The sequence below is a fragment of the Alligator mississippiensis genome, chromosome 1 (genome assembly GCF_030867095.1).
Source record: "Alligator mississippiensis isolate rAllMis1 chromosome 1, rAllMis1, whole genome shotgun sequence".
NCBI classification, from domain to species: domain Eukaryota; kingdom Metazoa; phylum Chordata; order Crocodylia; family Alligatoridae; genus Alligator; species Alligator mississippiensis.
Genome location: NC_081824.1, coordinates 154,886,743 through 154,901,114, shown reverse-complemented (window position 1 = coordinate 154,901,114; position 14,372 = coordinate 154,886,743). Strand labels below are relative to the sequence as shown.

General features: G+C 44.8%; 1 protein-coding gene across 1 annotated transcript in view; it reads right to left on the bottom strand.

The window, feature by feature from the left end:
- RYR2 (ryanodine receptor 2) overlaps positions 1-14,372 on the bottom strand; it is an 875,416-nt gene that overhangs the window by 199,473 nt on the left and 661,571 nt on the right. Inside the window, exons 55-56 of the mRNA XM_059715710.1 lie at positions 12,108-12,245; positions 1,010-1,087 (exon numbers count right to left, since the gene is read on the bottom strand). Coding sequence (XP_059571693.1) covers positions 1,010-1,087; positions 12,108-12,245 — 216 coding nt within the window. The remainder of the gene's footprint in view (positions 1-1,009; positions 1,088-12,107; positions 12,246-14,372) is intronic.

Sequence of the window (14,372 nt, the reverse complement as noted above, 5' to 3'; positions counted from 1 at the left end):
TTCCAGGTCTCTGATGAAGATACTGTACAAAACCAGCCCCAGGACCAACCCCTGGGGCACTCCACTTGATGCCAGCTGCCAACTAGACATCAAGCCATTGACTACTACCCTCTGAGCCTGATGTTCCAGCCAGTTTTCTATCCACCTTTACAGTCCAGTCATCCAATCCAGACTTCCTTAGCTGGCCTGTCATAGGAGACCAATCTGTAGTGCCCCAGATCCTCCTACTTTTTCTTAAAGACAGGCAGTGTATTTGCTCTTTTCCAACTGTCCAGGACCCCTCCTGATCACCATGAGTTTTCAAAGATGATGGCTAGCAGCTCTGCAATCACATTGCCCTACTCCCTCAGCACCCTTGGGTGCATCCCATCTGGCCCCATAAACTTGTACACGTCCAGCTTTTATAAATAGCCCCTAACCTGTTAGCCACATGGTCATAGAGCTGACAACCAAGGCTGATAATATTTTGATACAAAATAGTAGCTTTGTATAATATTTACTTTTTGTTTTTTCAGAAATTATCACTCACTATTCATTCTAAAAACCTGATGAAAGATTAAAACTCAAATTCATACTCAAGAGCATTTTTATTTTCTTTATCTAAACCACAAGGTGGTTTGTCATAAGGATGGCTCATGGCCCAGCATGAAGAGCAACAAGCCTTTTTTTTAAGCATATTCATTGACTTTGTAAATAAAGGTATTTTAAAAAATTTTGACACTCCAAGATCTTTTACACAGAATTTTCATTGAAGTCAAAGAGGTATTCACAGAGCGGGTTTGTGGAATCAACTGTGCCCTTAATATCTGAAGCCTTGCCACTTTAATGGTACCTTTTGAAATAAAAGACAGATCAGAGAACAATGACTAAGCAGCTAAATATCAAAGGACAAAGGTGAGACAAAAAATAGCATAAACAAAGTATGACAAACTTTTTTAAGGAAACCCACTGACTGAAGAAAACTTAAATTTCAAAAATATCTAAATAAGTTAAGTGTGAAACAACTTACATGCAGATCTCTGGAGAGAGTTACATTGCTCATGTCAATTGCTCGGGGGCTGTAACCATGGGCAGTGTCCACAGAAACCTAAATGGTAAATGTAAAAATGAATAAAACAATAAAAATACTTGGTATTAGGATTTATGTCAACAAGGTATTGCAGGTAATGGAATAACTAAAGGAAAATCAATGTGAATACAATTAATGCAAAGCACACATATACCTACGGGGAAGGAAAAGAAAGCAGTTGACAGTTTAGTATTACTGCAGTCAGGTAGTCAAAATAACACAAAATAATTAAAGACAATAAAAAAATACACCTCAATTGGGTATAGGTTGAATAATGTAAATTTAAGTCTGGTAATTACAATGTAAAGTCAGCCAACTATTTCCAGGGAAAGGTCACAATCAAATAAATATCTCCTTTACTAAAGTGAAAATGTACTTGAACATTGTTAGCTCTCTACAAAAACCCCTACCCAAGCTCAAGTTTCTGTCCTGGTGCTTGGATCCAAAAGCTGCACCAGTTCCACTCCTTTTCTGCCTGGAATCCCTCCACTGGCCACGCTGAGGGCTCTGCCTGTCTGCAAGCTCCAACAAATACCTGGGAACCTCGACTGGTTCAAGCTTCGCTGAGTGGTGAGACCCCAACTCTCTCTCTCTCTCTCTCTCTGACTTTTGCTTTCTTACTCCAGGCATAGCTTCTAAACCTGACTTTTGCTAATCAAATTTGAGCTAATACCTATCCCCAAATACTTAACTGAAACTATGTAATATTGTAACTCTTTTGTCTCTCTTGTATGTCTATTACTACTGGTATCATCATAAGTTTTAATATACTTGGCAATAAATAACTTTTTTGGTCAAGCTGGTTGCTATAAACTCTCTCAGAACCACACTTACTCTTCCTTCCCTTTGACGTCCCCATTTGCTCTGCAGCAACGCTTTTTTTACCTAAGCCAAAGATCCCCATAATGCCTAAAACTATGATGGGGTCTGCTCCATCAAAACAGCTACTACTAGGACCATTGTGACAACTCAGCACATCCCAATCTCTTTTGAGGCACATGAGGGTATCAGCTGAAAGTGCTGATCAGACCCAGCCTGCTCAGACACTGTTAGCATTCGTGTCTAACTGCATTTATTATTGTCCTGCTGAAATAAGGGATGAACTGAGTTCAAGGCACATGAGGGTGTCAGCCTGTCAATGATGAATAGTCTGGCCTGACTCGGATGTGATTTTGTTAACCCTTGTGCTTCTGTCTGTCTGCATTTTCTTGTTGCCCTGATGAACTGAGTTCAAGGCATATGAGGGCGTTAGCCTGTCAATGTTAAATAACCCAGCTTGGATCAGGTGTATCCTGTTAATCTGTGTGTGTATGTGCGTATACGTGTTTGACTGATTCGGTGGTTGGAGGAACCCAGCCCCACTGAAACTGAGTCCTGCAAGTCCTGGGAGTTCATAGTATATCATAAACTGAATATGAGCTAACAATGTGCTCTTGTTTCAAAAAAAGCCAACAACATAATGGGTTGCTTTAGTAAGATGTGTCACTAGCAAATCAAGGGAAGTGATTCTTCTACTCTGTTCAGCACTAGTGAGGCCTCACCTAGAGTAATGTGTCCTGTTTTGGACCTCACACTTCAAGAAAAATAGGGACAATTTGGAAAGAATCCAGGGCAGAGCAACAAAAATGATTACCAGCCTGGGAGACGAGACTTAATGAGAACGGGCTAAAAGAACTGGGGTTATTTATTCTGGAGAAGAAAAGATTGAGAGGGATTTGATAAGTCCTGAATACCTTTTAATACCTGAAGGGCTATTACAGAGAAGATGGAGATGGGCTTTTCTCTGTGACTGCAAGGGACAGGACAAGAAGCAATGGCCTCAAGCTTCAGCAGGGAAAAATTAGGTTGGAAATGAGGGGATACTGTCTGAATATGAGGGTGGTCAAACACTGGAACAGTCTACCTAGACAAACTGTGGAATCTCCATCCTTATGATTGCAAGAGCAGGTTGGACACTCAGCTGACTGGGATGGTCTGAGTCAGGTATGATCCTGCCTAGAACAGGGGGCTGGAGTAGATTACATTGTGAGGTCACTTCCAGCCCTATTTTCCTATGATTAATTAATTTGACTTGTTACATGGGTAATTCATAGATTCATAGATGTTAGGGTTGGAAGGGACCTCAATAGATCATCGAGTCCGACCCCCTGCATAAGCAGGAAAGAGTGCTTGGTCTAGATGACCCCAGCTAGATGCTCATCTAACCTCCTCTTGAAGACCCCCAGGGAAGGGGAGAGCACCACCTCCCTTGGGAGCCCGTTCCAGACTTTGGCCACTCTAACTGTGAAGAAGTTCTTCCTAATGTCCAGTCTAAATCTGCTCTCTGCTAGCTTGTGGCCATTGTTTCTTGTAACCCCCGGGGGCACCTTGGTGAATAAATACTCACCAATTCCCTTCTGTGCCCCCGTGATGAACTTAAAGGCAGCCACAAGGTCACCTCTCAACCTCCTCTTGCGGAGGCTGAAAAGGTCCACTTTCTCTAGTCTCTCCTCGTAGGGCTTGGTCTCTAGGCCCTTGACCATATGAGTTGCCCTTCTCTGGACCCTCTCCAGGTTATCCGCATCCTTCTTGAAGTGTGGCGCCCAGAATTGCATGCAGTACTCCAACTGCGGTCTGACCAGCGCCCGATAGAGGGGAAGTATCACCTCCTTGGACCTATTCGTTATGCATCTGCTGATGCACGATAAAGTGCCATTGGCTTTTTTGATGGCTTCATCACACTGCCGGCTCATGTTCATCTTGGAGTCCACTAGGACTCCAAGATCCCTTTTCCACCTCTGTGCCACCCAGCAGGTCATTCCCTAGGCTGTAGGTGTGCTGGACATTTTTCCTCCCTAGGTGCAGCACTTTGCATTTGTCCTTGTTGAACTGCATCCTGTTGTTTTCTGCCCACTTGTCCAACCTATCCAAGTCTGCCTGCAGCTGTTCCCTGCCCTCCGGCATGTCCACTTCTCCCCATAGCTTTGTGTCATCTGCAAACTTGGACAGAGTACATTTCACTCCCTCGTCCAAGTCACTGATGAAGACATTAAAGAGTATCGGTCCAAGGACCGAGCCCTGCGGGACCCCACTGCCCACACCCTTCCAGGTCGACACCGACCCATCCACCATGACTCTCTGGGTGCGACCCTCCAGCCAATTCGCCACCCACCGGACTGTGTAGTCATCCAAGTCACAGCCTCTTAACTTCTTCACCAGTATGGGGTGGGATACCGTATCAAAGGCCTTCCTGAAGTCTAAGTATACGACATCCACCCCTCCTCCTGTGTCCAGGCGTTTCATAACTTGGTCATAGAAGGAGACTAGATTGGTCAGGCATGATCTGCCCGCCACAAACCCGTGCTGGTTTCCCCTCAGCATAATTTGCCCTGCTGGGCTCTCACAAATGTGAGCCTTGATAATTTTTTCAAAGACTTTACCAAGGATGAAGGTGAGACTGACTGGCCTATAGTTGCCCAGGTCCTCTTCCTCCCCTTTTTGAAAATGGGGACCACGTTGGCCCTTTTCCAGTCCTCCAGGACTTGGCCCGTGCGCCACGAGCGTTCGAATATTCCCGCCAGTGGCTCTGCAATGATGTCGGCCAGTGCCTTCAGCACCCTCGGATGGAGCTCATCCGGGCCTGCAGACTTAAAGGCATCCAGTTCTTCCAAGTGACTCTGCACCATCTCAGGATCTACGCATGGAAGTCTGGCACCTTGCTGCTGCCTCTCTACAACCCCAGTGAGAGACTTGTCGTGCCCCTCACTTAGGAACACTGAGGCAAAGAACTCGTTGAGGAGTTCAGCCTTGTCCCCCCTGTCTGTCACCAATTGTTTCTGCCCATTTAGCAGGGGTCCTATTCCTCCCTGGGCCTTCCTTTTACTCCCTATATATCTAAAAAACAATTTCTTGTTGTCTTTTACTTGGGTTGCCATCCTCAGCTCCATGGTAGCTTTGGCCCGTCTAACTGCCTCCCTACAAGCACGAGCAGAGGAGGTATATTCATCTTTGGTGATCTCACCCTGTTTCCACTTTTTATGTGCTCCCCTTTTGGCCTTTAGGCTGCCCTGGAGTTCTCTGGTCAGCCATGAAAGCCTCCTGGCCCCTTTCCCTCTTTTGCCTCGCTCGGGGATCGTCTTGCTTTGTGCCCGAAGGATTGTTTCCTTAAGGCACAGCCACCCTTCTTGGGCTCCCATCCCTTCAAAACTCCTACTCTGCAGTGCGTCCTTGACTAATCGCCTGAGTTCATTGAAATCAGCTTTCCTAAAGTCTAGCACTTTCACCCTACTAGTTACCTTACCCACTCAACGTCTTATGTTGAATTCTATTATTAGGTGAGATTACAAATACTGTTCTTTCTTTTTAAAATTATTTTATTTTTGTATGTCCATGAAATAATCCGGTAGGATGTAGATCCTGGGAAAATGCCTCCTCCTCCACAAGAGGCGGAGAGTTTAGTAGGAAAAAAATCAAAGGCAAATTGCCATCAGAAAGCAAATGGAAAATTGACCAATTGTTTTCTTCTGTTCTCTTTCAGTTACAATAAGCATGGGTGCCAATTGTAACACTAGGAGAGAAAAATATTGCCAAACAGAAATATTATTCTAAAAGATAGATCCTCCTTTAGATTCAGCACGCTGATGTAAGAAAACTGAAATTTAAAATCTGTGATTTGTGTTCAAGAATTTAAGATGATCAATTGTGACATTTAGATACTAAGAGCTAAGATACCCATTTATGCAGATAGGGTATACATGTGCTCCAGGAGTGGAGCTGCTCTAAAGTGCCCACAGTGTCACGTGTATCAGCATCCCTGTGCTGAAAAATGGTTGTGGGGGCACTTTAACTAAAGCTCATCCAATAAGTTTTAGTTAAAGCACCCTTCTCACCATTTTTCAATGTGGGGACAGTGATACACATGAGACTGGAACTGCTGGAGCATGGTAATTACAGTATGTTGAAGCAGCCTCACTGCATGTGTACAGGCACCCATAGAGTGAAATCCTAAACCTGCTGAAATCAAAGATACAACACCTACTTACACTAGATTTGCCCCCTGAATTTCAATCTGTGGATCTTAATACTGTGTTGATCATACTGCTGAAACACTGTCTCTCTTTATAGCAGTGGTTCTCAACCTCATTAGACTCAAGGCACCCCTTGTTAGACTTACCACTCAGAAAATGCCAACTCTTAGCTTTAACTCAATTTTTGACTATGGAAAATAATACAGCAATTATGATGTTGTAAAAAATTCATAAAGAAGACAACAAATAAGAGTATTTTGACACTAAAGATCCCTCTTTGAAGTCTCTGAGTTTATCTTGTGAATAATGTGTATGTAGGTGTTTGCACACCTCACAGTGCTAATACTATGTGACACCCCATGGTACCCCTAAAGAGATCTCAGAACACTCTTGTTGAGAATTACTGCTTCATAGATTTGCATATTTTAAGGCCAAAAAAATCCACAACAATTACACAGCATGACACAGAGCAGCATAGAGGACCTCTTCCATTTTGAAGATTGCATCTAACATGATTTTCACCTTAATGACATTTATATCTTTCAAGAATTGTTTTATTATATATTTATGTCCCAGAGTTAAACAAACCCTTTGCAGGGTAGCTTACTGATCCTTATGTCTATTCTTTCATAAAATCATAAAAAAGTAGAGTTGGAAGGGACTTTAGGAGGACATCTAGTCTAACCCACTGCTTAAAGCAGAATCATCCTCATGTAAACCATCCCAGACAGCACTATGTCTAATATAAAAACTTCATGATGATGTATTTAGAAATACATACACTTTTATGGCAACTGTCTGAAAACATATGCCTTCATTTCTCTCTGATAAAGAACTTACAGTTTTTCTAAGAACTGCAATTCAAGAAGAACTATATCAGCTACCAAATGGGGATAGTAATTGATAAAATATATTCACATTTCCTCAGCTGGAGCTACACATATGGAAAAAAACCTAAGTTCCTTGTAATCCTTATTCATCCTGTAATTCCTTGATCATAACTGCAGTTCTAATATCTGTATAACTTTAGTCAAAATTATATAGATTTACCCAGCTTCATTTGCTCAGATTTCTAGCTCCTTATTAACATAAAAATCCTCTCATGTCTAGATTGTATATAAAGATATATGCTAATGTAAAGTTTCTAAATTTGAACACCGCAAAAAACAGGAAAGAAAGAATTTAAGGCAGAATTTAATAGTGGCCTTCATTCATGGTCCTTCCAGGTTGTAGTTTGGACCTGCAAGGCATAAAAAACCACAGGGGTCCTAACAGGAAAGGTATGAGGAAGAGGCAAAGCTCAGTCCAGTCCCTTACCCTACCTAAGTGTCTGTGCTAATTGTGCAGAGGCAGAGTGATGAGGGAACATGAGAGAAGGGTGTTTCTATATCTTGCTGCTTGCCGATGATTAGCTAATGCACGTGTATGTGTGACAGAGAGAGCGAGTTGACTGTCTCTCACAGCCTCTTTGTCAGATATAAAGCCCTCAAAGAATACAGTGTCCCCTCAGAAATTGGTCACTGCCCACCCCTTAGCACACACACAGTTCAGATTGTTTGGTGACCCATTGTTTCTCAGAGGTCTAGCCTTATACCATCTTCAGCCCATCAAAATATGTTTTTGAGTAGCAGGGACCAAAAACCTGGGAACAGAAAAGAAAAGGGAATTCAGGCTAAATAAAAAGTAAATGTCTATAAGGGAAGTGATAGTTGTAGAGGAGCAGGCAGAGAGGATGCCTATGAGTTCAACCCACCTGGCTTAGCATTATAGGATAGCAGGCTATTAGACATTTCTGAAGACTATATATTATATTAGAACTCACCTCTTTCTCCAACTGCTTTATTCCAACAGTTAATATTAAAATATTCCTTGGTTTAAGAACTCTATCTGGTCATTATTTTCGCTTGATAGTCACAGATCTCTGAAGCAGAGCTTCAGGGATCAAGGGGCATTTAAGTCAGTTACGTTGAATAAGCCCAGAGACAGATCAATGAGTGGGACAACTGAATGATTTTATCCCAGAAGAGGCTGTCTGACATATAAAAGAATGGAATCAAAAAGACCAAAAAGGGGTCTAATGTGCACATAGCCCTGCAACCATGAAGGGGACAATACCAAATATTAGTTATTTGGCACAAGCCACTGTAATGGACCCAACCAAATGCCTGATTGATGTTGACTTCTTAGATTTGGTTTTGGGTAAGTGTGTGTGGGGGGGGGGGGGGGGGAAGGAAAAGGAAGTAGCCTTTCAATTTGGCTAAATACAGATATTCAAAAAGCCTGAGTCTGAATTGATTCAATGTTTGCAGGTTAGTCTAACCTGCATAGATTGAACCAATTTGCAAGTGAACAGACATTCACTTCTGATTCCAGAAATACAGCCACATACCTGCAGTGACTCAGGCCAGAAGCCAGGGGTGTGGGGGGTGCTAAAGTGAGCTCTCCCCTCCTTTCGCAGTGGCCAAGGGAAGCTGAGCCCAGCCTGGCCTGTGCACAGGGAGGGGGGAACTATGCTCCCGGCAACTCCTACCCCACAATAGCCAGTTTTCTCCCTCTGCCCCACAATGGGGCCCAATGCTGCACCCCTCCAACCCTGAGGCAGCACCACACAGATCCCCCCACCTCTGCACCAAAGCGGAGGAGGAGGGAGAGACCCCACTGTGAGCCCAGCTCAGCCACTGAGGCAGTGCTGCACAGAGCCCTCCTCCCCCTGCCCCGCAATGGGAGTCGGGGTAAAGGGGAAGAACCCTGCCTGCCACAGCAGCTCCCTGACAGCCTAGCCTGGCCTGGGTGTGGGGAGCTGGGAGCAAACTGGGCACACAGCTCTCATAGCCCCAGCCTGAAACAGCTGGCTAGGAAGAGCCCTTCCTCTGTGACCTGGCCTAGCCCTACCATCCACCCAGGGCAGGGGCTGTGGGGCTGAGCTGGGGAAAGCGGCAATGGGGGCAGGGCTGGGAGGGGTGGCCACGTGGCAGTGGCACTAGGGAGGTTTTGAGGGGCTATGGCCACCCCAATATTCACCCTATGAGCCCTACCACCACTGCCCGACCTGCCCCACTCCCACCTGCAGTGCAGCTCACCCTTCTCCCCCCCCAGGAAGAGGCTTGAGGTCTCTGGGATACCATGGGGGTTCTGTCTGTGTCAGGATCCTTGTCAGGCATAGCCAGACACCAGCCCAGCATGGCCTCCTGAGGCAAAGGGGCAGGGAGGGGGTTTATTCCCCCCACCCTCCCCTCTCCTCCTGGGGGACCCAAGCCGGGGTCTGCCAGGCTGGCGCACAGCAGCCTGTCAGGGGGCACTCCACTTGTGCAGAGAAAAAAGGCAAAGGCAGCAGCCAGGGCTGGCCGACCCCAACTGTGGTCCCCAAGTGGTCCCCTCCTTGCCCATTCACTTTAGTAGGCAATGCCAGGCAAGCATCTGGCCATGCTCTCACCTCTGCTCCGGCTAGAGATCGGAGGGGTGGGGCCAGCCCTGCTCTCTGGAGAAGTAACACAGCCCAACCCAAGGCTGCAGACCATGCTGGGATGCTAAGGGACTCTGTTTTAACTTACACCAGGAAAGGGTCTGGGACAGAAGTTCCATAAAGCAGTTTGACCTCAGTCAGTTATGTCTGCTACTACATTCAGGTTTATCTTAAACCAGTTGCAGCCATTTTGAAACTGGTTTATGTGCACTGAACTTCTGTTCTGTTACAGGTTTAAACCAGTTTACGATCACTTCTGTCCCTAGCCTTTAAAACTGTATCCCTGCCCCATATTTGTTTTTCATTCTCCTGCATGCCCTGGTCAATTTTCCTTTGTGAATACAGCATTGATATATTTTGTTACTATGCAGAACAAAGGCAAAACTATATAAAAATATATTTAACATTATATCTAATAAGCAAAATTATTTATATGTTCAATATTAGCAAACTGTTACCATAGAAGTACCTTAATTTTCATATGTCCAGAATACTGAGCCTTTAAAATCATAATATTAGTGGTATATTATAGAATTGAGTGTGATAATTTTCTTTGACTTTTTAAGAAGAAAAGGATTTAAACATACACCTTTACAATGATTTTTGCTGTGTGCTTGTACAGCCAAAAGGCTCAGCAACTCTGGAATTCTGTAAAAATACTGGAACAAAACCATATCTGTATATGAAAATAAAATTGATATTTCACATTTGCATAATTTTTATAAATAACTATAAACAAATTCAAAATATCATAAACTACATTTTTCAATCTCTAATAACTGTTAAAAAATGCATCTATTAGTAAATTAGATGGGAACTGTTCCTACAATGAGCTCAAACCTACAGAATAGCCAGTAAAAAAGTTACTCGTTTTAAGACAAGTGTTTTAATACAGCATTTCCATATTTTTATACCACAAGCAGTGTTTTTTCTCCCTGATTTCAGTAACATTTTGGAACAGATCTTATATACACTTTCATGTTTGGAAAGTGGCCAGACATGGAACATTAAACTGAAACCAAGATTTTTTTTAGGACATTTGAGAAAGTGAAAAAAGAGGTAAATAGTGGTCTGAGTTTCAGATATTTTCTTTCAGACCAGATGCAAGGAAATAAATATAATATCAAAGGGACTCCAGGTGACTAATCCACTGTTCTACATACCCATTACCTTGATTAGATTTTGTGGCTCCCTTGTTCCTGTGGGTTCTTTGCTTGTATGCCTCTCACACTGTTCCCCCTCCCCACTATCCCTCTCTCCTGCTTTCCCACCTATTGTATTCTGATCAACTCACTCTATTTCATACTGTGTTCTGTGTCGTCTTTTCACATCATCTGCTTAAGTGAATTCGGTTTCACGAAAGCATGTGAAGCAAAATTCTGTTTTTTATATATATATATATATATATATATATATATATATATCTTATTTAGTTAGTCTATAAAGGTGCATATCAACCCAACCTTCTGACTGACTTCAGACTAATATAGCTAACTATCTCTTAACTTTGGCCATGTGCAGATGAAATGAGGTGCACGTGTGCATGACACATTAAAGCGGGTTAAATGCTTTTCCACCTTTTTAATGGTGGTGGTGTTTGTACGTGTCGGTGGCGTATTGCTCAGTTATTCCAGTAGCTGTAGCAAATTCAACAGCATAATGATTTGGGGCACAGCAAACCAAAACTCCTTCAAGGAGTTTTAGTTTGCTGCCCTACAGCTGTGGAGCAAAGCACTGTACTCCATGCAGCACAGGGGCTCTGCAGGAAACACATGCAGGCAGCCTGGCAGCAGCCCGGGAAAGCAGGCTCTGCCCAAGATTTTTTTCTCTGGAGCCTGCCTGAGATGTCTGGGGGCCCAATGCTTCCGTCCATGGCTATAGTGCTCCCCAGGAACACTCGAGCTGGGTGCCTGTGGGTGGGTGCCACTGGGGAGAGGTGCCACCATCATGTAGGAAAGCACCAGCCCTCTCCCCCCACCTTCCCCCAGCCCAGGGACCACTCTGCCCACCGCCAGCTCACCCTCCCCTCCCTGCCACCAGAGAGGCAGGTAAGTTCGGGTGTGTACACAACATGGGGGTTTAAAGGGCCCTGAATTGAAGCAGTGTTTTTAAACACCGCTTCAATTTAGGGCCTTTGTCTACATCTTTCAATTTTAAGTGAATGCTACATACAGGAAAACGGAGGGTGCACAAGAACTTCCAAAGCAGATTTTAACTCATGCATTTTAAATACACAATCCTATTAAAAGTACAATAATGAGTACTTTTAAGTATGGAAAACTACATTTTATCTTTAAAAGGGGGCAGAGAGGTGCTGCTTGGGATTTTGAAGCACCTGTTATGATTTAACTGTTCCAGCTGCATGATTCTTAAGCATACATGAGAAACAAAACCACTCCAATTTTAGCCCTCTTCACTGAGGGTTAATATTAGGACAATTTAGCTAACTTGTATGACTACAGAATATTGCTTGTATCAGTATCCTATGATACTGATCAGTATCCTTTGTTGGATTTGTTTATACCTTTAGTATTTCAGTAAGCACCTTGAAGTCTGACACAGCACTCACTTGACTTGTCTGAGATATGCGACGTGTCCGGTTATAAAGAGCCATAGTGTCTCCTTCCCTTGTTCTTTCAATTCGCCATCCCCAAGCTAGCATAGTTTTCAAAGACTCCTTGATGGGCCACCGATAAATTTCTTTTTCCTAGGAAAAGCACACAGGAGGTGAAAGGGAAGCGACTGTCTTGTTAATTATGCACCACTCAATGGAGTAAAATCTTCCAGACAGGTGTGAGAACACCACTACATTGTGCTGCACCTCAAATTTATATCAAGTGAGACAAACTGCAAATCTAACCTCTCTGTATAATGACACAATTAAGAAATGATGCATGGATGAGGAGGCCAACAAAAAAGTAAGGAAAACAGTGCATCTTTGAATGACTCACTGGGTACATCTACGTATGTTGCTTACTGAGGAGTAGACTAGTCTACATGTCCACGTGTGAAGCACTATTAGGCCGGAGTAAATTAATTTACTCTGCCACAGAATAGTACTGCCAGATACAAGCACTATTCTGCAGCAAAGTACTTTACTCCACTGCAATGCTGTGTGCAGAGGCCAGCTGTGGCAGCTTGATTTGATTTTGGAGCAGACATGGGTGCTGCAGTGTGGGGGCTGGCTGCCAGCTAGCCCTGCACTATACCACCCTTATGCCCTGGCCAGCCCCTCTGCAGCATATTAAGCTGGAGGAAGTGGCCTCAGGCTGGCAGGAGGACCCCCAGGTCCTCTGCCATCTGGGGCTGTGCTCAACTGCTGCGGTCCCAGGCACTTGTCAAGATGCCACACCTGGGAGCAATAAAGTTTATTGCTTCACACTAATTTCAGTGTAGATGCCCCCACTGAAACCAAATCATATGGAAACATGACAAATGAATCTTTCAGCTTCATTTAAAGGAGTTATGAAGAGGAAATATGGTCCTGCAGTACTTTGCATATCATAGGTCTGATCCTATGAATGACAGTACTTTGTGCATACTCCATTATCACAAAGCCCACTTTGGCCTTGTTACACCTTACACTGCGACCTGCACAAATGTTGATAGATGTTAGTGCTAGTTTGAGTTTGGAGCAGCCACACTGTAGGACAGAAGGGGCCTGGAGGACTGAAGTGTAAGAATCCATTTCCCCCTGCCTCCTTCCCCCATTCGGGGCTTCCCCCTAATCCCTAGGGCTTCCCTAGTTCCTCCTGCCCCCAGGATCCCCCTCCCACACACACACACACCTCTTGAAGTGTTCCCTTGCCTCCTGCCTCCCCCCTGGCCCTGGGGCTTTACTTAATTTGTGGCTACCTGCATGGTCTGTCCCAGAAGAACAGACAGGGAAGGTTAACCTGCCTGCCTGGTCACCACTTGCTGGGTTGCTCCTCTTCTGACCCAGGGACCAGGACCAAGACAGGCAGTTTAATCCTTCCATTTGCTCCCCTAGGACAGACAGCATGGACAAACAGATTGTAGACAGGCAGCAGCAGGGCACCAGACAACCAAGCGTAGACCCTGAGATGCTGCAGAGGCACTTGGAGGAACTGGATGCCTTTAAGTCGGCAGGCCCGGATGAGCTCCATCCAAGGGTACTGAAGGCACTGGCTGACGTCATTGCACAGCCACTGGCGGGAATATCTGAACGCTCATGGCGCACGGGCCGGGTCCCGGAGGACTGGAAAAGGGCCAATGTGGTCCCCATTTTCAAGAAGGGGAGGAAGGAGGACCCAGGCAACTATAGGCCAGTCAGTCTCACCTCCATCCTTGGCAAAGTCTTCGAAAAAATTATCAAGGCTCACATTTGTGAGAGCCCGGCAGGAAAAATTATGCTGAGGGGAAACCAGCACAGGTTCGTAGCAGGTAGATCATGCCTGACTAATCTAGTCTCTTTTTATGACCAGGTTACAAAACACCTGGACGCAGGAGTAGGGGTTGATGTCATTTACTTAGACTTTAGGAAGGCCTTCGATATGGTATCCCACCCCATGCTAGTGAACAAGTTAAGAGGCTGTGACTTGGATGACTACACAGTCCGGTGGGTGGCGAATTGGCTGGAGGGTCGCACCCAGAGAGTCGTGGTGGATGGGTTGGTGTCGACCTGGAAGGGCGTGGGCAGTGGGGTCCCGCGGGGCTCAGTCCTTGGACCAATACTCTTTAATGTCTTCATCAGTGACTTGGACGAGGGAGTGAAATGTACTCTGTCCAAGTTTGCAGATGACACAAAGCTATGGGGAGAAGTGGACATGCCGGAGGGCAGGGAACAGCTGCAAGCAGACCTGGACAGGTTGGA